We start from the raw sequence: 23,593 nt of genomic DNA, 5'->3' as shown, positions 1-23,593 counted from the left end.
CTTCAGTGCATAGAACCAACGAGGTGTTGGAAACATTTCTTAGAGATTTTGGTCCATGTTGACATGACTGTGTCACAAAGCTGGTGCAGATTTTTCAGCTGCGCATACATAATGCTGCTCCACTGCTCCACCATGCCTTATGGTAGGAGCTCTATTGTGGTGTTTCCCAAAGTTCGTCAAGGGTAAAAAATAAATAAACAAATGTGATTGTAGCTAATGTGAAATGTATTGGTTGTTGACATTCTTTGTCTCTTTATTAACTGAAATACTATTAATACTTGCAAACTCAACATATAGTTGGGAATACTGTCTGTTTGGAGTCAGGAATTGGAAGATTTAACTGTTCTGTTGGCTTGAAAAGTCAAGTCTGTTCAATCCAGTTTAGACTGTTCAAATCTGGCAGATTTTAGCTGCCAAGTTCTCACTGTCCTGTTCAAGAAGCCACTGTTACATTATCATAGGTTTGTGATCTTTAATATTCTTTCTGAAGTAGCCATTAGAAGATGGGAACACTAAACTAATAAAGACAAGGACATGGTCAGCAGCAGAATATATCCTCACACCACCAGCCATGCTTTTATGCTCTTTATGCCAAATTTTGACCTTACCATCTGAATGTTGCAGCTGAAAGCAACTCATTATATCAGAAGGGACTGCTTTTGGTGAGCCTCTTGGATAGACAGCTCCATGTCCTTGTTCATAGCTGACAGGTCTTCTGCTGTCACCCATCTGATTTAAGGCAAATGGAGTAAACGTGGTCATACCGACCACACAAAGCAACTTTACACTAGAGCCCAGCTGCAGTCATAGAACCCAATCATACAGCAACAACGTTAAACAACTTGAAGTTAAGATGTGGGAGGAAGTTGGACTCAAAGCAACAAATTTCCAATGCAAAATGACTTCCCGATGTGCTCAGAGGTGTTATTCTGCATCCCTCTGTTGTTTCAGCAAGTGTTGCCTTCTATCATCTCCAACCAGTCTGCCCATTCTTCTCTGATCTCTGACATCAACAAGGCATTCTTATCCACAGAAATGTCCCTCCCTGGATAGTGTCACTGGATGTTTTCTGTTTTTCCAACCTTGCGCTGAAAAGCCAACAGATGACCGTAACATCACTCGGATTCTCTTTCCCATTCTTCCTCCTTATGGCTCTATAAAATGAGCTCAGTTTAAAATAAAAGGTTGAACTTTTCTTCTAAGTCTGTATTATTTTGTCTTTCTTGTTGCTAGGATTGGCCCAAACATCTTTGCCCTCAGAGATGACCCTTGTGAAACAGGGTGGAAACTCAGGTTTTTCAGGTATGTTCAGCCACAGGCTCCAGATGGTTTTAATTCTTGTCATGCCTGAGCAAACGTCGAGCAAACGTCACGGGATAACAAAGAGAATGACAACTATGGATCTGACACACAAAGTAACTGCATCTTGTATTCACTATGATAGTGGGGTAGAAGGGTTTGGGGGTACTGAGGGGGGGTGTTTTAGTAATCTGGAAGCCAAGAAATTTAGGCTAAGATTAGCTATGACGTGTGCAGAAATGCAGTCAGTACTGCAGCTGACAGTAGTGGATATCAGTGGGACAGTAGGGCTGGCTGGTGTTGTGTTATTACCCTGATGCCATGTCCCGCCCCCTTTTGCTGCGTCCTTCTGTCTGGCCCTGGGTGGGGGTTGGGGGTGTGGGGCAACTGGCACCTCACGTCCCATACCGGATCTACTAGACTCCACCTGTCAGGATGGCTGCTCTCTTTCTTTTTTGCATGCGCGTGCATGTGCACGTGCGCACGAGCGAGGGCGTGAGTGTGTGTGTGTTGTGGGGGAATAACACTGGCGCGTGCTGACTCAGGACGAAATGCGACGCAGCAGCTAATCGCGGCTGATTTCTGCTTCTGATTTTAACCTAGACTAACAGGAACACGGAACACTACCTCAGGTGAAGGGACTGCTTTTTTTCACGGAGTCAACTCTATGCTTAGCATTCCGTTTCCTTCTATTCGCAGTCACACAGGAGGAAACACATATCCCAGCTCTAGTGGATGTTTTTATCTGCAGTGCCTCAGCCGAGCGGAGAACCGAGGAGCAGAATGTCAAGACAGTCACAGCAGCAGCACCGGACGCCCATAAGACACATTGATAACACGGTGGAGGTCAAGAGCAAAGTGAGTGCTGTGTTTCATCGTTTATATTTTTACTGTAATGAAATAAGAGGTTAGAAGGTGCCGTTCGTGTTGTGGCTCGGACAGAATCCTGTGCTGTAGCTCAGGTGAGATTCATGATGTCTCCCTGGAGCGTGGGGGTGAAACCGGCTGATTTTTGTTACACGGAGCGGCAGAAATTCTCGGACATTACAGTTTCCCGAGGTAAGCATGTTAAATGTCACGACAGAGTAGCAGATAGATGGCGCATTCAGGCACCAGGCCGACCGGGTAGCCTGTCTTTTTAAAGCTGCATTTACCCCATTGTCGCCGCCAGAAGCATACAATTGTTACCGTCACTCCAGTTCCTGCTGATCCTCAAAGTGTAAACCTGACCTAAAACAACACAATGTTTAGTTCTTTGCTACAGTGAAACTGGCAAGTAGCTGAAATTTACCGTAACTTTTACTAAAGCTGTAATAGGGTGGGTTAAGATAGGAAATGTTTCTGGTTTTTAGTTGAAGTTTTCTCTTCTTTTGACTCTAATTAAAGGTGTAGTAATTACTCAGATCATTACTGTGAACATACATTTTGTGTTTCACTGTGTATCACAAAAGCAAACTAAACTATTTCCTGTTTTAGGTCTCAAAATTAACTACATATCAGAATAATTATATTTATCCTGATAATTATGATATAATTCCTTTAATTCCAGAATTTACATACTCTATGATTACTACCGTTTAAAAGAAACTCAGAAAGCCTAGATGAGGATATAACATGACCTTGTATGTTTTCTTTTTTTGTAGCTTAATTAAAATATCAACAGGCGCCACATTGGTCTGAATGAAAATGCACCATATTTATGTGAAGATGTGTGATTTCAGTCTGAACAGTAGGGGACTTGAGTTAACTGTGAACTTCAGGTGTTAGATTTGGACACCTTTTGGAAAGTAACATTGTCCTCCAAAAGACTTAGAATAAGGCAGTCTCATTCAATGATAACATTCAAACCACCCTAACAAAGGTGCTTTCTTGTTGTCATAAAAAACAATTTAAAAATGTTTATTAGACTAATCAAAAATAGTATTTGTGACACTTTAAGAGCCAGAGCTCACTGGTAACAGAAGTGTTAAGAAGGCCTAGATTTAACTAGTCACAGGGCACTCTTTGCTCTGGTCCAGACACTGACTGGTACTGCTTGTTCTACTTAAGTGCTCGGTTGAAAATATATATTAAAAATATAGATTATATGTTTTGTTATTTTGGCTGAAATCATAAGTCATGGGTTTGGCCCAGCATACTTGGACAGGTTTTCATTCCAGAAAACAGGAAAATAGGTAACAGTGACTAAGGTCTGACATTAACCAAATACGGTAGGCTGAAAAGGACAGCCCAGTAACCCTCCTCCCATTTCGTCCTGTGGAAGAAGCAGAGCAAGGCTGAGCAGGTTGTTGTAAAATGGTGGTCTGTGAAGAACAACAAGGCTCTCTCTGCAGTCTATTCTCAAATGCAACTAACTAAATGGGATCAAATTGGTCCAATCTTTAGGCAAAACTCTTAACTTCAGGTCCATACAGATGCTGTTCTGTTTCTCAAGCAGAAATCTTAACACAGTTTTTGTCTTTCTTAATCTACGTATAGCTATTCTGATATCTAAGAGTGTGTTTTGTTTTTTCTTAAGCAGGTAATATCTGGGTCTATCCCTAAAACATAATGCCCATTTTGCCCACTTTTAGTTCCATGGATATGCTGTAGTAAAGTAATACACTCGTAGTTTATCAGCTGTTTATCATTATAATCACTAAGTTTGTCAAAAACCAAAGACAGACTGAGGGAAATTCACTTTGATATCATCAAAGCATCAGCAGTAGCTATCATTTAACTTGGTCCAGTTCATAGTTTTGTTTCTGAATCTGATAACAATAATGTGAAAACCATATAGAGTAACACTGAATAACTGCTAAATATTGAAAGTTCAAGTTGTCTTGGACAAAAGGATTCAAGCTTTTCAGATTTTTTTCAACTGTAAAATAAAATCAGGTTATGTTTATATACTTTTAGTCACAAAATAATTTAACCCTCTGCAGTGTTCCTCTTGAATAAAATCTTGCTTCTGTTCAAGCACAGTAGATGTTATAATCAATTAAATACATCTTTTGTTGTCCTTTCAGTTATTTACTTGGAGGATGGATGGAAAGATCTGCAGCCTCAAACTGCTTCCATCCATAACAAAAATAAATGTGGCAGCACAAAACTTCTCAGTGTAACCTGATAGTTTTAAGTGCTGGAGCGTCAGCCTTGAGTTAATATTATTCCAAAGGCAGCATAGTCAATTTTTATCCAAGGAGAAGAACCATAATCATAAATTACCCACATGGATCCTCACAAAGCTGATTTGAATCTGCCGGGTCCACACAGACTGTCAGAAGATCTTGAGCTCCTTCAGGGGAAGTTCTTTGGATCTTTATCTGGGAATTACCAGGATATGTCATACACAGACTGAGAAAGATAAAAATGATGTCCGCATAGTGCAAAGTCTTGACTGGCTATTTATCAGCCAGTCAAGACAGTGCAATGTTTTGATCAATAGTCAACATCTCAGCAGCCAAAAAAGAAAGTCAAATCAACTTCCAAACACATTTATTTTGTTTTCCAATTCAGAAGCAGTTTTCATTTGATTCATATGAAGCAATATATATATATTTTTTTTTCATAAAAAGTCATATTTAACTTACAACATAGAGGTCTTTTTTTTTCTTTCCATGCATCTTAAAAGGTCAACATGGCAATGGTCCTAAATTGCCTGCATGGTCATCTTGGTCATTTGCGTCCTTTGCAATAAATGATCTCCAAAGCAATACTGTTATTTGCAATAAAATAATTAATTTCTCATTTGAAAAAAGAATTGAATTATTTATGTGTGTGTTTCTATTGCTGTATAAAATAAGCTTAAGTGATTAAATGAAAAGTCTGCAAAATGTGTCAATTTTTGTATCCAATTAATAATCAATTACTAAAATAATTATTGGTTTCAGACCTGTGGTCAGGTAAAGTGCTCTTGCTCTTCAAATAAAAGTTACTTTATGAAAATAAAAGAACAAGAGGAACATAAATCTGATAGCTAAAACATTGAACAGCAGATTAACATGTTTTAATCCTTCATGATCAATTTTGGTCATAACGCCCACCCATATAATGAAGAAACCGTAGGCTGAACCAGGTTTAGCATGGGTCTCAGTTAAATTAACCAAACATATAAAAAAATAAATATTTCTTTAGCAAATCTGTAAGAAAGTATTTAAGTCGTACTGCCTCATAGATTATTTTAAAGAAGTTTTAGGTATCCGATTACTGTTGTTGGAAGAGGTAAAATACACAGAATTAAAATCTGGATAAAGTTTATTAGTAATTTATGTTTCAATATTAACCTGAAACGTAATCTCCATCTGTGTTTTAAACTGAGTGAAAGTAGTTTTTGTTTTTTTTCTTTTCTGAATTTCACATTTGTTATATTTCCTGCTTCAGGACTTAAAATATGTTCAAAGTCATTTAGTTTGGGTGTTGAGCGGGAACCTCATGTACAACTGAAAACCAGACGTTTACATACACCAAATATGTATGGTGTAAACTAACTTCTTTGGTCTGAAGTTAGATCTGAGCAAATTGATCTTGTTTTAGGTTAGTTAGAATTACCAAAAGGATTTCTATTTACTAAATTACAAAAAATCTAGCAAGAACATTTTGCAGAATTTTTAAATAACTTTCTTTAAATTCAAAAGTTTACATATAGAATGATTGGTATTTAAGGGGAAGCCCAGATGATGATGTCATGGCTTTGGAAAAGTCTGATAGGGTAACTGACACATTTGCATTAACTGGAGTCACACCTGTGCATGCATTTTAAGGCCTCAGCTGGAACACACTGCTTTCTGTTTTGACACAATCTAAAAAAATAAAACTGCGTCTCTGGCAGTGTTGTTTGCATTATATACATGTATTATATAGGATACATTTATTGGCCAACTGATTAAATGCCCAGAAATCACTGATTTTATTTTGGGGGATCGTAAACGACCAATACTTACATGTGAAGCCCATCTTATCCCCTAATCTTATCTTCGTCAGCAAAGGTTTAAAAATCAGTCTCTGTCCTCTTCTGCTCTGCAATGAGAGGTTTGACTGACAGACCGGCCTACCAGGTCATGTCTGAACATTTACAGTTAGCAATTTTCACCCCATTGTTGCCAACTCAGTGACTTTCTTACCATATTTAGCAACATTTCAGAAAAATAAAATTCATATCAACTAAAATCAAAATCAGCAGGTCAGGCTTTTTTAAAGATCGGTAACCAGGGATCGGCCAGAAAACTGCAATCGGTGCAGCCCAACTTAAGATGGAATACATGCACACATATTTATGACATTCTTTGATTAAATAAATTTCTCTTAAGCATAACTCCAATAGCTAAAAATGTAATTTATACCAGGCGAGTCTTTCTCCCCTGAGAATGTGGATTGGTACTGGACTGATTCTGAGCCTTCAAATGATTTTAACAGAAGTTTCACATAACTTAGAAGTTGATGTAAAAATAATGTTTGTTTCAGCCACTAAATGATTTTGCTCAGCAGCAAACAACAAATCCCCAACTACAGCATAGAGCAGTTCATAGATGCAGCAGCTATGTAGCCTGACATAAAAACATTTTGCTAGACAATGTCAAACACTGAGTAGTTTTAATTATTGTTATCAAAAGTTATCAAACACACTGTTTTGAAGCCAAAAATACCTCAGAAATATACAGAGCCAACCACGAGAATCAACTCATTTAAAGTTTAAACTCAGTTTCATACAAACACAAAGACCCTAGCATAAATATTTGGCTGTTGAACTGGACCGTTCCAGGTCGCTATCAAGCTATAGCTTTACAAATCTTTACATTACATTACCAAGACACATTAAAACAAACCTTCATCTTGGCTTTTTTCTATTCGTCCTCTTTCTTTTCTCCCTCCCCGAAGGGTAAGTCCTTTTAAAAAGACATTGTTTTGCCTAGTTAACTTCTGTCCGGAGTTTTGAAGGTTTGGATGCGCTCTGCATACCGGCGAAGAGTGCGGTACCTACCGCGGCCACTAGGGGCCCCCCGAGAGCAATTTTTTTTTTTTTTTTTATCAATAAAATAATAATTTCTACATAAATTACCAAATATATATTATTGTAAAAACAAATCACTTTATAGTAAAATTATGTGCTTTTGATATTATAATGACATAGAAATGATTAATAAAAAAAAAGGCTTATACTTTGGGCCGGCCCTGCTAAGATGTAGCTTAAGGGGTTTGAAACTTAAACTAAAAGACAGATGTATAGTTTGTGTATAGTTTATAAGAATTATTTCTGATGGTTACTTTTTGACATGTGCAGTTTGAGGCAGAGTACCGTCGCTTTGGTCTGAAGAGGAATGGATTTGGTGGCTTCCAAGAGTTCTACCACCTCCTCCAAAACATCCATCACATCCACGGTGTGGAGGTGCTGCTGGAATACGCTGACATCCATGGAGATCTCCTCCCAATCAACAATGATGAAAACTTCCACAAAGCTGTTTCTTCGGCCAATCCCGTACTGCGGATTATTATAACAAAGAAAGGTAAGAGTCATAGACGTGAGATGATTTTGGCTAAACACTTTGCTCTCATTTATCTCAGCTGCATTTGGATTCGGTTTTTAAAAGCACTGCAGTGTTTCATTTAACTTCATTTTGCTGCTGTGCCCCTGTGTCTGTCATAATTTGTGACGTAATGATGTTAATCTGCTGCTCAGCAGACGGTATTGTTTCAAATTACACTCAGCTGCCAGCTTAATCAGATTTACTCTGAGGTCTGGTAGAGGAAGGATTAAAGGGAAAGTAAGATGGAGGTTCAAGACAAAAAGAACAAGTGAAAACAGAATACACACTTTGCTTCAGGATTACCCAATACAACATGAGGAAGTGTGTCAGGTCTCAGAGAGATCACTCTAGAACTAACCCTTATTCCACTCCTCATGTAGAAGGTCAGTTTCAAATCAATTCTCCTGACCTCATCACCTTATCTTTCGAACTAAAATCCTTGCTTCACACCAAATCATGGATGAAATCAAACTTTCTTCACCTAAACAAAAAAAACCCTCAAGTAATTAAAAGAAAACTCAAGTAATTTTATTTGAAGAAGAGAAGAACTTTCATGCTAGTCCTGAAACAATTCTTGGTACATTATCTCCATTTCCTGTCATTGACTGCCATTTGAAGATGGATGAATAAGTGAGTCATGTCATTAGATTGAGTTTTATTTATTTTCCTCTTTTAGCTAAGATTAAATCCTGCATCTGTTTTAAAAATGTTGAGAAATTGTTCATACTTTTATTACAACCCGTTTGGATAACTGAAGCTCTACAGTATATTTAAGGGTTTAGATCACAATAATTTTCACCGTCTTCAGATGCTTCTAAATGCAGCAGTGAAACTTCTAACCGGGACTAGGAAACAAGAGCACACATCACCAGAGTTGGCTTCTGAAAGAAGAACATAACATACCGAGTAAGAGTTGTAGAAACAGCATTCTAGCAGCTCTGCTAGTAGGTCATAACACCACTGATCTGATTTGTGAGATGCTGTGGGGGAAACATGTCATATTTCAGGTTAATGTCTTTTACATATTAAGCTCCTTCACTCAATAAATACAATCCTGTAACAGCTGATTACACACTGACATCTGGACCTTGTATAAAACTATGAAAGAGCTAAAAGTAAAACTGTTGGCATGACTTACTGTCTGACTAATTTGGCTAATGATTATATGAACACTATTGGGCCTAGGTTGGGCATGGAAATGTCATTAGAGATTATCTTTGCCTTTGGAAAAAGAAATAGATTCTGTATTTTAGAAATAAAAATTCCTGTCTGAGGAATGCAGCATGTCAAATATTTTTCTCCTGTAGTGGAGCTGTCTAATATTTCACTGCTAGTTTTCAGTGTTTTTATGGTTGCAGCAACCATGAAGATATTTTTAAAGAAAAACCTACAAGTTTAAGTGATGTGTTTGTGTTTTAAGCATATCGGAGTCACTTTTCTAATGGTGGCTACAGCTTTTGCTCCTGCCTTTTCATCCTTATCCATAGGAGCTAGAACAGGTTATCTGTTAATAACATCTAAATCTATTTGAGCTGATTCAGGACAGTTCTAGGGGGCAATAATCAAGACCTGAAGTGGTGGTCTTCATGCATCATTTTGAGTCTGAATCTGACATAATAATAATTATTTTTACTGGCATATGGTCATAGAGAAAACACACTGAATGACGGTGTGGATTAATTTTTCTAAATTATTCTTGATAGTTGCGTGATCTAGTGACAACAGATGTAGGGTTTACCCAGCCTATAAACTCCCCAGAACCCTGCCAGGATTAAGTGGATGAATGGGTTGATAGTTGGAATCGGGTAAACAATAATAACATTGTCAGTTATGCTTTAGAACAGGGGTGCTCAAAGTCGGTCCTCTAGGGCCGGCATCTTGCATGTTTTAGTTCTCTCCCTGGTTTAATGCATCTAGATCAAATGATGGCTCGTAAGTAGGCCTAAGAAGAACACTGACATGCTGAAAAGGTTGTTGGTACTACCAGGGATAGAACTAAAACGTGCAGGATGCCGGCCCTCAAGGACCGACTTTGGGCACCCCTGCTTTAGAATCTAGATCACATCTGGCCTTAACTTTGGAGATTTATTGCAGGGCAGCAATCATGTGCTTCTGATTGGCTTACACAGCCTCCTGCTCAGCAAGACTTTTACATTTTGTGTTGCAGATCCAGTGTTCTGGGAAATATAAATATTTCTAAATTCCAGGGTAATATAGATATTTCCCTGAACACCTGACCTGCAACACAGCACATTTGACTGTGTTGCAGTCGAATGTGCTGTGTTGCAGTAATACTTCCTTGCTTTCTGAGGAAGTATTACTATACTGGTGTTCTTGCCCTTCTGTGCTTGATTTGTGATTAAGATATGTGAGAATAAAAAAGCCTTTGGTTTTGTTAAGTGCCAGAGGTCAGAGTTGACTGTCACAGGGATGATTAGCATGTACCAGGGTACACAGATCTCAAGGGTGAGATTTAGCATTAGCTTAGCCATAGTTCATCCTTGTTACCTTTTTAGAATAAAGATAGAAATGAACAGCTAGGTGCTTTTTATCAAATGATCTTCATTAACTGGCCGTCAGCAAGTATAACCACCTCTGAAGAACTAGCTGGTGTCCTGAGCAGACAGGTATCACAAAACAATTCTAAGGACAAAATGCTTTAGCAAGGACGATAGAGAAACAACTCTTTCAAACAATTTGATGTCCAATCAGAAAAAAATATTTAATAGAATTTTCATAGAAAATAGATCAGGTGAGACTCCAACCATCCAACTGTCAGGATAATTACAAAACAAACAAGAGTCTCAGACTCTACAAGCCTCAATTATCATTTTAATTGTTACACTACTTCACTGTATAATTGTCACAGTACAGTTTAGTAAAAAGCCTGATGAAAATGTGGTTTGTAAGAAGAGTTGCCATATTTGTTTTTTCTCTTCTTGAAAAAACAAATATGGTTACATCTCAAATAACCAAGCGATTCAGCACAGATGAGAGCTGTGCCTTTTTGGAGAAATAAAAACATGGTATAGAAGTAATATGTCTCAAAGCAGCTGCCAATCACAGAGGTGGAGGTGTAGTGATTTAGGGTTGGTTCTACAGCCTCTGGCATGTGGCGCCTTGCAGTTCACTGTCATCTGGGGTGTATGAGCACATACTCTGTAGCAGAATGTGAGATCATCTGCATGACAGATGGCCTCATATGCAACTGGGTCATAAACAGGACAATGATCCCAAACAGCAGCAAATCTGCAACAGAATGACTGAAAAACCTGATTGAAATGTTGTGGTGGGGCCTTAAGAAATCAGTACAGAAACAAAAACCTACTCAGCTCAACAGATTAAAACAACATTGTTCAGAAAAGTGGGCCAAAATTTCTCTAATGACAACGCAGGAGACTGATAAACCCATACAGAAAAAAACTACATGTAGAGCTACTGAAGTTTGTACAGGCTGTTTTATCATGGGGTGTATTTCGTTTTGTTTTGTTTTTTCATGACTGCAGCGAGTACATAGTTTTTTTTTTTCTCCATTACTGTACATGAAGACTTATTATGAGAATGACATAATTTTGGGCTAGCAGTATTTAAATATCTTTTTCTGTAAACTGATGATTCAGAACACCATTCTTTAACTGTGGTTAGTGAAGTCACAGACAAAATTTAAACTTCAACCATTATTTTCAAATTAGATGATATTATATTGTAATACTTAAAAGATATGATGCTGAAATTCTGCTGTTATTGTTTTATTTAAAGGGATTTCTTACAAACCTCAGAACAGAAACTAACAACAAACAGATGTGTCCATCCACACAACAAAGGAGACAAAGAATAATCTGGTTCTATTGAACAAATACAAACAGATTATAGACTGATTAAATCTGTCAGTGTTTAATCTGTACCAAAGCTTCAGTTTTCCATTCCCATGGTTCAGATGTGTCCAGGTCTAAAGCTTTATTATAAACCCCCACAAGTCATTGTCTTTACACATTGTTTTTTATTGTTGGTTTGTAAATTGTACTCATGCTGTGTCCTATCCTGCCATGTATGGTGCTGTATTGAAATTGGGTGTTAGATTGACCTAAATGTGAGCAATTGAAAGAGATTATTTTTGGAGCATCAAACTTCACATCTTTGATGTGTGCTAGTTCTGAATAGGGCATGTGTGTTGGGATCAAGGTTGTGACATTTCAAAAGATTGTGTTACATCAGGACAGGGTAAGGTTTTTCTTTTTTGACATCACAGTTCCAGTTTATTGATTTGTTATCATATCTAAGTATCAACCTGAACTCAGCATTTTTTTTAAATGTGGCTTCTCACAGTTAATTTGTGATTCAACAATCACAAATCTTTTCCAGGGTACCAGGTTGGATAGGATAGCTTAATAAATTAATCAATTAGAAAATTATTTATTTTTTATTTGCTCAGATAATTTTGGTCCTACATTAAAGTTTGTTTGATGATCTTCCACGTTTCAGTGGGACAAAAGACAAATCAGATGAAAGCTGTAATGAAAAAATAAATTTTCAAGACCCTGTTAAAAAAGCTAAATATGTAGTTGTCATCTAATCCCAGCTCTCCCCTTCCTTCTTCATGTTTCAGATTTCAGATTTATTCGTATCCCAAATTGGGCAATTGATGTTGCAGCAAATATAAAAACTAAAAGACAAAGTATCAAAGATTGAAAAATAAGGAACAACAAAAAAATGTTATGTTTTCATAAGCTAAATACATAGTTGTCATCTAATCCCAGCTCTCCCCTTCCTTCTTCATGTTTTCACATAGAGGGTGACTCCGTTGTTTATACCACCAACTCTCTCCAGAGACGCAGAAAAGGACTGGGCTTAACAGGTCTGCGCCCAGCTGGCTCTGGCTCCATCCACTCAAAGAACAAATCGGGCCTCATGATTGGCCCACCACAGGACTTCAGACAGATCTCATCCATTATTGACGTGGACATTTTACCTGAGTCATATAGGCGAGTTCGACTGCACAAGTATGGCTCCAAAAAGCCTCTGGGATTCTACATCCGGGACGGGGTGAGCGTGCGGGTGACACCGCAGGGTGTAGAGAAGGTGAGATTCTTATTTTCTTTGAGCATAATGACTGAGCATCCTGTTGAAATGAGTCCAGTTCAGGAGTAATGGCTGTAATTTGTGTTGGTTCTGGGTTTTACTGCCTAAATACTAACAGCAAGGATGATGTTAGTATTTTGCCAATGAATGCAATTGTGTTACATAGAGGACCCATTTGTTGCTTTTTGTAATTTTTCCTAAACTGATCATTATTTTCTTTGTTTAAAAGTGGGAGTTCCTTATGATAACTAAATATGAGACTAAAGAGTGTGCCAAAATGTTTGTAGCTTGTTTTTGATTTCCTCACAGACATTAACCCACAACAGACTGGAAACAATTGTAGAATTCATACAGTGGGGTTCTGTACATCAGTGTTGATTTATCAAACTGATATTCAGCAAAAGTTTTTTAAAAAATCTCCACTTTGAAAAGAAAAAGCTATTTTTTTTTCATTAGAAAACAAAGCGCAGGAAACAGTCTACTCACTTACCAGACTTACTGCTTAAACAACACAAGGCAATAACACTGTATTCCTCAGTGTTGTAATGGTCACTTACTGATGTCTATGACTGTGGTTCAGAGGGAAGAGCAGTTGTCCTTCTGCCACATTTCGATGTTCCTTTGGGCAAGGCACGCAAGCAAATCTACTGATCTGTAGTGCTTGTATGTATTAGAGAGACTGGATGAATGTGACCAGAGTGAAAAGTGCCTTAAGAGGTCAGTATGTGAAGAAAAGATCCACATCCAGAAGTCCACATTCAGTAATTTAATGAGTTACAAACTGGCAGAAGTACATAACCAGGTTGTCACTACGCAATATCTTTATCAGGCTTGAGGCTTCAGAAAGAGAACTACTAGGGAAAACTGTCCTTAAACATTGATTCTGCATGTAAAGTTTAGGTGAATATGCTGCATGTCAGCATATTCACATTTACACATCACAAGGATACTAGGGATATTCTCATCTTTTAGAATTTGTGGGGGGGAGGGGTTATCGGCTCTGGGCACTTTTTGCTGAAAACAAAACTCATATGAAGGGCATTGTGAGCTCAATGAGGAGAATGCTCACTATACCGTACTCGGGCCATAAGTAAAAACATCTCTTCTGTAATAGAGCAAAATGTTTTTTTAAAAAAAGACTTACTACAGCTGCTCTTCATGGCATCTAGTATTGCATATCAAATTTTATGGTGTCACTGTTGTAATAACATTGCCCACCTGTGACGCAAAGATATGTTGAGCATAAGATTGTTTTTTAAAATCAACCAATTGATTTTAAAAAAAATCAATTGGTGGCAGTTTCATACATATAGCGATGTTTTGTTGTTGATGATGTATTAGCATATAACTTAGGACATATCTTATCTGCTCTATCTGTTTGTTTCCATTTTTTTCTGTCTTCTTGTAGGTTCCAGGGGTCTTCATATCTCGCTTGGTGCGGGGTGGGCTTGCAGAGAGCACAGGATTACTGGCTGTTAATGATGAAATCCTCGAAGTCAACGGCATCGATTTAACTGGAAAATCTTTAGATCAGGTAAGCTCAGTGAAGATTAAAGTTTTAAAATTCATACTTAAAAGCAATTGTCTGAGATGTTAACATGTTCCCAAAAAGATTGAGTGTATAAGATGTGAATAAAAAGGCGTATGGTTTTAAATATTCTACAGTCTATTTCTATTTTATTGTAGAAAATGTGCAAATTTTATACTGATTTCATAGTTCAGTGTAAAGGTGCCCCACAGAGTTTGGGCAGAGCAACGTAACAAGAACTACCTTCCTGTAAAACTACAGAAAGAGAAAATGCAACATGAGAATTTAAAACACATCTAAAGGTCCTCTTTTTGTTTTGCGTGGTAAGATAAACCTTCATGTTGAACCACCATGATTTTATGACCACTTTATGTGAGTTCTTACTTTGTTGGAAATGAAAAACTGCAGTGTACAGTAGAAAACCTGTATCCTGGTATTAACACCTATGTTGCTTAGACAATTGCCACCAATTGGTCTGCTGGACTGATGTGAGCTGAGCCAAATCCACATGGACCATCAGACTGCTCAAATGTTTTCAGAAAATTCATTTTCAGAAATTCAGTGCAGATGAAAACAAGTCAAAATTGACCTCAGTTCATCTCCTCATAGAACATAAAGTAGCAGAGTGAGCTAAATAAAGTCCATAGCTTTTGTGTAAAGTTTCTCTTCTTGAAGAGCATCAACAAGAGTTTGTAGAATGATATGCATAAATTACTTGTCTCTAAAATGCATTTTTGTGTTTTACACTATGCAACAGAACTGGCAGGTCAGAGAAACCCCTCTTCTGGATTGTGTTAGGACAGGTGGTTTATGCTACACCATTAAAACAGGAAACACAGCTTATACTGCCACCTTGTGACTCCACTGTGTAGACTGCTTCTTATGTCTTTTGTTTGTTTTTTTTGCTGTTTTCTGTTCATTAAGCAGAGTTGATAGAACTGTGTCTGACTGGGGTGCAGGTTATTTTGTCTATTTGCCATTTCATACCTTTGCAGGTTTGGTGAAATATCTCGCTAACCATGATAATTCCACCAAAGTATAGATAAATCCCTGTGACCCATACGTTCCATTCCTGCAGGCCATGCCAGACCATAGTCTGCAGATTATTAGCATAACAATTTTACTTTCCAAAGAGCATTATTTTAAACATTACAATTGTTAGTATCCCCTACTTCCAGCCCAAGTTTCCTAGGAGCTAGCTGAGAAAGCGCAGAGCAGAAATAGACTACACTCCCACCTCCCCTCACTCTACAACTAGGACATTTTACTAAAGGGATGTTTTAGTATAGGAGTGGTATTGAGAACATAGCAAAATGTTTTAATATTTTTTTAAACTGAAGCTTTTAATAACTATTGCTATCCCTTAATGCTGTTAACCAGCCCATGCCTGGCCTGATAAGAACCAGAACTTGTTCTATGCTATGTGCTTCATCCAGAGGGACTGGGCTATCAGCTGCTGAGAAACGATTGCTTCCTTGAGGCGTGGACCAGGTTAGCGATTGGGTGGGCCATTACCCAATCGCTAACATTTGCCTGGGACTTGTGTAATGCGCCAAATCAACAGTATGGAGCTTGCAGGATATTACATGCACTGTAAACAACCGTCGCTCACTGTGAAGAGAGAAGCACTGAGCTGAATAAGGCAGCTTTTAATGTTAATTGAATATTTGGAAGCGTGATCAACACAGACTGAACTACTTCCTTCACTTCCTCCTCTGCCATCACTAAAACTATAGGCAGGCTACAATTCTAAAACAGCACACAAAATCAGCATCATCATTCACAACTTCTCCTTCTGTTCACTGATTGGCAAACAGAAGGAGAATTTAAGGGAATCCAAACAAAGGGGAGAAAGCCAAGACTTTGCTGTAAGCAAGGATTATTTTAGCAGTTATACAGGAGGGTAATAGCCAGGCTAACTCATGCCTAATATGAGATGGTTTGTGTACAAGTACTTGGGTAGAAGACAGGGAAACAGATTGGCATCTGTCTGATTCAGTTCACTTAGTTTAGTAGAGCTTTTACTGGTGTTGCTTGTCAGTAAAAATAAAGGGAATTCTTAGACTTCACAAGTCCTTTCACTGTTGTAGTGTATTTGTACTTTTTGAGCAGCCTTTATGTCATTTCAGGTCACAGACATGATGGTGGCTAACAGTCACAACTTGATTGTGACTGTGAAACCAGCTAACCAGAGGAACAATGTTGCACCTCGTGGGAGTAAAAACTCGATGGGTCACTCTGGTTCTGTGGGCTCGGGTGGATCCATAGGCTCTGCACTGTCACATGACTCCCCAAGTCCTGCCTCTCAGAGCAACCCTATCACTGCGAGGTAGGACCTCACCCCCATCTATACATCTGAGATTATATACTTAACCAAATACTGTTTACTGGAGCCATTAAGTAAGTGTTCCAGTTGCATCCACACTAAGGCTGCACAATATACAGTGGATACATTGTTACAAGTGTGTGCACAGGACTAGTTGGAGTGCAATAATTGTTGGCTAATTTATTCTAGGTGTCATGAACATTTTATGTTTTGTGCTAATTTAATATTTAAACAGTTCAATAGTCTCATGGTAGCAGTTGCTCATGTCAGTTGCAGTTGCTCATTACAACATTTACATGATGTTGTAAATGATGATGTCCAAGATGCTAAAGGTCACAGAGAGATAGAAGGATAAATTAGAAAGAGAGGAAAGAAGAAAAAAGGCATATCACAACTGATATCATCATCACAACATTTTCATCATGCAGCCCTAATCCACAGGGCCCAGTACCACTCCAGGTACTTAGCAGTGTTGTGGTACCAGTAGGTTTCTTGGAGTAATGTCTTCCCCCACTGGTTTTATCAGCTGTTGATAAATGATGGTTCCTGATGCAATCAGTGGATTATATATGTCTGGATGGGCTTCTTCCACAGGACTTTATTCGAACAAATTTACCAGGGGTGTACTGATTTCCTTAATTTTAGGAGATTGATGATCTGTCAATACTTAGATGTGAAGTCAATGTTATCCACCACTCTTTTCTACTGTAGCAAAGGTCTAAAAATTAACCACTGTCCTCTGTGGCTCTACAGTGAGAGGTCTGACTGACAGACTGGCCTTCCAGGTCATGTCTGCACGTTTGTGGTTAATAATAATCACCTCATTTTTGCCACCTCAGCAACTTTCTTGCTATCCACCTTATTCCTGTGAGGCTTACTGGGGAAACGATTATGGGTCTTACTTCAAGCGCCCACCAGAAGTAGCAGGATTTTATTGTAATTTGTAGAGTTTTTTGCTAGTTTATATTCATGATAGAAGTTAGATCTCTCTTTTCGGTTATAATACAATATTTAGTCAAACTTGTTTACAGACACACCGTCTGCTATCAGAGAGCTGCTCAGTACAGATTATTGTAATTGTGAGTTTAATCACCGGGAGCGACAGTTACACGATCGTTAAGTTTTGTAACGGAATGACTGTGAATTAGCAGCGCTGCTAGCAGCTCGTTTCTCTGAAGAACTGACAGTAATAAAGAGAAAAGAGGAGAAGCTGGTCAGAGACATGAGCTGCAGGTTTGTGCCGACAGTATAAAACACCAGAACTACATAATATTAGCTTGGTGTGATGTGAATTTTATTTTTCGTTTGAATTTAAAAAACAATCAAGTTCATGATCTGAGTCATTATTATGATTGGGCCAGCAAAATTTATTTATAAGACAATATAAAATATCTGGGATTATTTAGTCCATCACAACCAGAACCTCGAGGTTCTCTGTTTCTGAGTGTCGCTGCAAATCAGCGGAGAAATATCCGCAGCTGCTGCGCTCCAGACCGTAATATGGAGAATCTCCCCACTGGACTAGAACCAAACCGAATCACACATTAACCTGTTATAGAGAGCAACTTGCCACTGGAAAGTGTTGTAAGATGCCCTTGTGGAGCTCGGGTAACTTGTGCTGTTCGTGACCACGTTTAGTTTGTGGCTGCAGCAAGTGTTTTGAACGGGCTCCCAAATCAAAAGCAGTAGTTTTCATTGCCTACCAACAGATAAGCAAACAAAAAGAATTTGGATAAAAATTCTAAACTTGAAGAGAGAACCCTAAATGCTTTATGTGCATTTAAACCGCGTCTGCATCCGAAGCAACTGAGTCGACTGAGCAACTGAGAAGAAATGCGGCTATTTCTTCAAGTTGCCATCCCTCTCCGCAATAGCTGTAAGTTGTAGCAAAACAATATTGTCATATTTAAGCTTTGATAGCTCGTGTCCCCACATATTTTATAGCCAAAAAGCTCTGACGAATGCCGGTTTGTGAGTTGCTAACATGTAAACAAATGGTGGTTCCGGTTTGCGGCGGAAGTCGCACCCATAAATCACGCAAAGCCTCATGGGGGCTAGGAATAAGGTGGATAGGTAGCAACATTTCAGACAAAAAAAAATAGTATTGGCCAAAATCTGAATCAGCAAGTCAGGCTTTTTAAAGATCGCTAATCAGCGATCGGCCAAAAACTGCAATCGGTGCAATCGGAGCCCTAAGATTTACCTTTCAGTTTCAATTCAAAAGAACCATAAAACCATGTATTCAACAACTAAAATATTTAAACAGTATTGTCATATTCTAGTGTATGTAGACATAAGGGTGTTTGATTTTTTTATTTTATGAAGTAGAGTTTTTCCAACATTTTTTATATCATAACAACAAACACTTTTACCATGAAGAAGGAAATGTATAAGATAATATGGTGAAACATTTGAGGATGAGAAAGATGAGATTTATTTTTTTTTAAATTACGTATTGTTTCTCAGTATTTTCCCACGTTGTGTGTTCTTACCACAGCAGCAGCATCGCCGAGGGAGACAGTTACGAGGAAGATGATGACGGTGATGTCATTCTGGAGAATGACTGCCTGTCGCCCAATAAATACTATCCAGTCACTAACAGCAACAGCAGCACTCTGAACAGGGACTCTCCTCATAAAGGGCAACACAGCGTGATCCCACAGAGCGTGTCCATGCCAAACAGCCTCGGCACCTCGCTGAGCCACAGCGCCACCATGATGTCCCATCACAACGGCGGCTCCACACACTCAGTCAGCAGCAGCCAGGAGAGCATGAAAGAAGATGGCAACGTAATAACACTGTGACACATGTAACCACGGCAACAACTTCTGACTGTGGAACAATTAAGACATGATGCTGTAAACTTGACATCTGATAAGCAGATCAGTTGCACAATTACTTTTAAAGGTTCTCCTTTTAGACCACAGACATTGTTGAGAACAGCGCCAGCGTTCTGGACTCTCCATCGCTTTCCAGAGAACAGAGCCAGAAGGACGGGTTACACGGAGCTGGGCTTCTTTAGGAAGCTTCATTATCAGGTTCTGTGAGCAAAGAGTAATTATGTATTCTTTTATTATAGTGAAGGAATTATGGAAATTATTTTAATGATATTTTGAACTGCTGACTGTGAAAGAGAACAGAAGAACTGCAAACAATAAACCAGTCTAGCACCTACTATGTGAACTCTAAGGGAGTGAGTGACCTTTGTAATACTTTCTGTTTTCACCATTTTTATGGTAATAACTTAATAACTTAGTTCTGGACAAATCAGAGTCATTTTCACAGCTATATAACGCTGCTTTCAATGTTGTCTTGACATTTTATATTTTGTTTTCATTTGTGATCCCTAAATCTTATGGATTCTACAGCACACATGACAGACGTGGCCAGTTCTGCTGCATTAATGTTTGACCAGAAGCTTATCATTCTCAATGCTCCATTACATCTATTACTGACCCAGTTACCTGAATGAACAGCTGAGATTATTTTAAAAGTGGGTTTTCTTTGTAGAGGTTATGAGTAGTCAGTATCTAACTTGCATTTGTTAACTCGCTAAACAGCCTCCAGCTGGACAACCAGAAGCTTCAGTGGTGAAAATGAGAGTGGTTTAAAGTATGGCTGTCATTACTCAGTGAATATGTTTACAATGATATTTATTCAAACAGTTTTGTCATTTTAATTATTATTTTACCTCCAAATGCCATGCTTAACATACTTTAGGTGGCACATCCTGTTTGACAAAAATAAATTAAATGAAGTCATTATTTATGAATATAAATAAGTGGCCAGAAATGATGTCCAGTAATTTGAATGTCAAATAAGAGGAGACTAAGCTGAAAAAGAACAAAGGTAGACCTATGTTCATATGAATGCAACTCTAAAAGCAACATGTTTCTACTGAACTTTATGTTCAAACTTTAGACTGGATTTGTCCGAATGACAAATAACTTTGTATACCATGGAAGTCTTTCTGATTTAAATGTGATTATCTACAAAACTTAATGGGATTTGGTTGGCTGTTCAAAGTCGCTGCCTGTTTAACATGTGAACATTAAACAGGGAAACAGACTGGAACCAAGCTCAGCTGACATACACAGACTGAACACACACACACACCCCTGCACACTGCAGACTTGGTACACAAAGTAATATGAAAAGAAGGGTTGTGATGCCCTCCCTCCTGACATCAGGATCACTGGAACTGGCTGAAAACTCATCTGTTCAGACCAGCATTGATTGATCATCATGTCACACCATTATGCAGTCAAGTTTTCCAGAGTCCTGCTAATGACCTCAGTATTAAGCACAGGTGTATTGAACATGAGATACATCTAAAGGTTGAAGGACATCGGCCATTGAGGATTAGGATTTAGTTTTCCAACCGAAGAGAATCTACGATGTTTTAACCATGACTCTCACAAGCTCTGGTTTGGCTGCTGTTCCCAATGAAGCCGCCCACTCGGTCCCAGGGCCAGGGCCTTCTATGTATGGAAACACAAAAACACTGGTGCTCAGGAAGCTCTAGCACCAGCCAAGCACTGGAACTGGTTTGATTAAAAAGACCCCTGAGAGTTACCAACTGCAAGTGAGACATTGACAGCTCAACATTAAAAAAACTTTTCTGAACATCTGAATCTTAAATATAAGTGATGGTTAGTAGAAGTAAGCAGATGGAACACAACACATTAAGACAGGTTTTTTGTTATTTTGTGAAAACTGTCCCAAAATATTTGATTGTTTGACTTAAGGCTCAAAATGCAGTGGCTGTGAGCTTTGTTTCTCTGAGCCTTGAGTGATGCCAGCCTTGCCTAAACTACACTAGTGTGTTTGCTGCTTTACTATTTTTCATACATCATTCAGAAATAAAATTCAATTTAGAATACAATACAGAGTGATTATACACAGGTGATATATTTAAAGCTTTTGTTTTTGTTGGTTATTATGGTTTACAGTAAAATGGTATAGTTAAAGAAACTTGTTCAAAGGTTGCTCTGTCAAAGCATTGTTAATGGAAAGTTAGATGAAAGAGAAAAGTACATCCTGTTATGTGGCCTAAATCCAGTACCCAGGATGCTGCACCATGCTATGTGGTTTATGATGAACCTTGTGTCACTTTAATTACATCTTCAAGAAATAAATTCTTAGAGAATTTATTTATTTGAGAAATAAATAACACACAAAACACTGAACTTGCTATAAATAGCACAGTTGAGGCCAATTTTTTTCTGGTTAGGGTTCCTAGCCCTAACAACATTGTGTGTATAATTATTTGAAAAGTGAGTATGTTGACCATATTATTATTTCTAGTAGATCAGTTGTTACTTACATGTTAAAACCAACCATATCCACTGTCCAGTTCTGCTCTGCAGTAATAAAGACCCACCAGGTCACATCTCTGTGTGTGTGGTTAGTAATAGTCACTCCACTGTTGCCAACATTTAAAAAAAGACAACATTTAAAGATGAAAGACTTATGGCATGGTATTTCTTACTTCTTACATATGAAAATAAAAAATTGAGATGGGAAAATGTATGTTTTTCATATATTTGCAAACTAATTCTGCAACTAATAATTCAACAGTAACTTTGTTAACAATTGTTATATATAATAATAATTCATAATTATTAATTCATAGCCAAGCCAAACAGATTGTTTCACCACAGCAGAAAATATAGCAGATGGAAAAAGAAATATCGACACCATTCTCTAATTTTTATTAACAGAGTTTTTCATTTTACAACAAGATAAAATTAAATCTGATACATGAAAACCAACAGAAATCACACAACCGGTTACTGACAAACCCAAAACTTTCATTTAAAAAGGTTGACGAAGAAGCTCTTTATTAGTGCTGGGATGTAAAGTAAGGCAGAGTGACTCATCTCTCCTGGAGATTCTGGATGAAGATTTTCTCCAAACTCAGAATTTTTGGGTTTTCTTTCAGTTCCAATGACTGGAGCATCTGGATACCTGCAAAATACAACATACATCTGATATGGACAATATTCTAGTATAGCTGTGACTAGAAACATAGCTTAAAAGGTTTAGACACTCAAAACCTGTTTAACGTGTTGTCAACCTGGATAAGATTTTAAAACGTTTGATGCCTTTCATACACTTTTACAAAACCAAAGAACAGAATAAAAACCAAACCTGCTAAACTATGGTTTAATAACCCCAGAAAACATTACAGGCACTCTTTAAAGCTGCAACTATCAAATGATGGAAGCAGGGATGTATTGAGTGCATTTCTAAAAACAGTTCATAAAAGCAGTAAAATAACCTGGATTACCTGCAAAATTCTGTTTCTTTCTTAAAATCTATCAAAAGTAAACATCTGTCAGTGAACTTGTCAAGCCCTCAGAAAGACAAGTCCTTGTTTCATTGTGTTCGGATAAGACAGTCAGATTTATTAGTCATGTTGTCAATATAACAGTGTGCTATAGAGGGATGTTCTGTTGTAAACCATGGCTAAAGTTTTGATGACAAGTATTGTAGATAGTAATTGTGGGAGGTCAATAGTAAGAGACTGGACAAGATTTACATTAATACTGTGATTTGTTGACAGACCATGTCGTTGTGATACAGGAAGGTAATGAGAGCACAAAGAAAAAAACAAAAAGTAGAAATGTGTCAGGATCTTGGGTTGTTTGAATTTGGTCCTTTCTTAGTGATTCTACTTTATTATGTTGATTTTTTTGTGTTCGAGTAATTAAACTAATTACTCTAGTTTAATTATGTTTCTTAGGTCTTGTTATTTTTTAGTGTTAGATTTATGTCCTTGTCCTCTGTCTACTCTACTCTTTCTCTCTCTCCTCAGCCTGCCCTCTGCTCTCTCCCCCCACACCTGCAACCCGT

At 38.0% G+C, this 23,593-nt stretch overlaps 1 protein-coding gene across 3 annotated transcripts; it reads left to right on the top strand.

Annotated features, from left to right (window-relative positions):
* The first annotated feature begins 1,661 nt into the window (after positions 1–1,661).
* pard6a (par-6 family cell polarity regulator alpha) lies at positions 1,662–21,620 on the top strand. 3 transcript variants are annotated; one of them, XM_028040453.1, is made up of 7 exons: positions 1,665–1,931; positions 2,051–2,157; positions 7,559–7,781; positions 12,592–12,881; positions 14,290–14,415; positions 16,539–16,738; positions 19,233–21,620. In XM_028040453.1, exons 2-7 carry the CDS (start codon positions 2,083–2,085, stop codon positions 19,537–19,539), a joined length of 1,221 nt encoding a protein of 406 aa, XP_027896254.1. In that variant the 5' UTR covers positions 1,665–1,931; positions 2,051–2,082; the 3' UTR covers positions 19,540–21,620. The 3 variants fall into 3 exon arrangements, with proteins under 3 accessions (XP_027896245.1, XP_027896254.1, XP_027896236.1); XM_028040444.1 differs by having other exon boundaries at positions 1,662–2,157; positions 19,236–21,620; XM_028040435.1 differs by having other exon boundaries at positions 1,665–2,157.
* Positions 21,621–23,593: the final 1,973 nt, after the last annotated feature.

This window comes from Xiphophorus couchianus, chromosome 2 (genome assembly GCF_001444195.1).
Source record: "Xiphophorus couchianus chromosome 2, X_couchianus-1.0, whole genome shotgun sequence".
NCBI classification, from domain to species: Eukaryota; Metazoa; Chordata; class Actinopteri; order Cyprinodontiformes; family Poeciliidae; genus Xiphophorus; species Xiphophorus couchianus.
Note: the sequence above shows the minus strand (reverse complement) of the source record. Positions and strands in the feature narration are given on the sequence as shown.

Excerpts from the sequence above, each read along its gene's own strand:
- pard6a (XM_028040435.1), top strand. The coding sequence starts at position 2,035 with ATGTTTTTATCTGCAGTGCCTCAGCCGAGCGGAGAACCGAGGAGCAGA. Across the intron at positions 2,158-7,558 it reads CGGTGGAGGTCAAGAGCAAA|TTTGAGGCAGAGTACCGTCG; the intron begins GTGAGTGCTGTG and ends TGACATGTGCAG. Across the intron at positions 16,739-19,232 it reads AGCAACCCTATCACTGCGAG|CAGCAGCATCGCCGAGGGAG; the intron begins GTAGGACCTCAC and ends TTCTTACCACAG.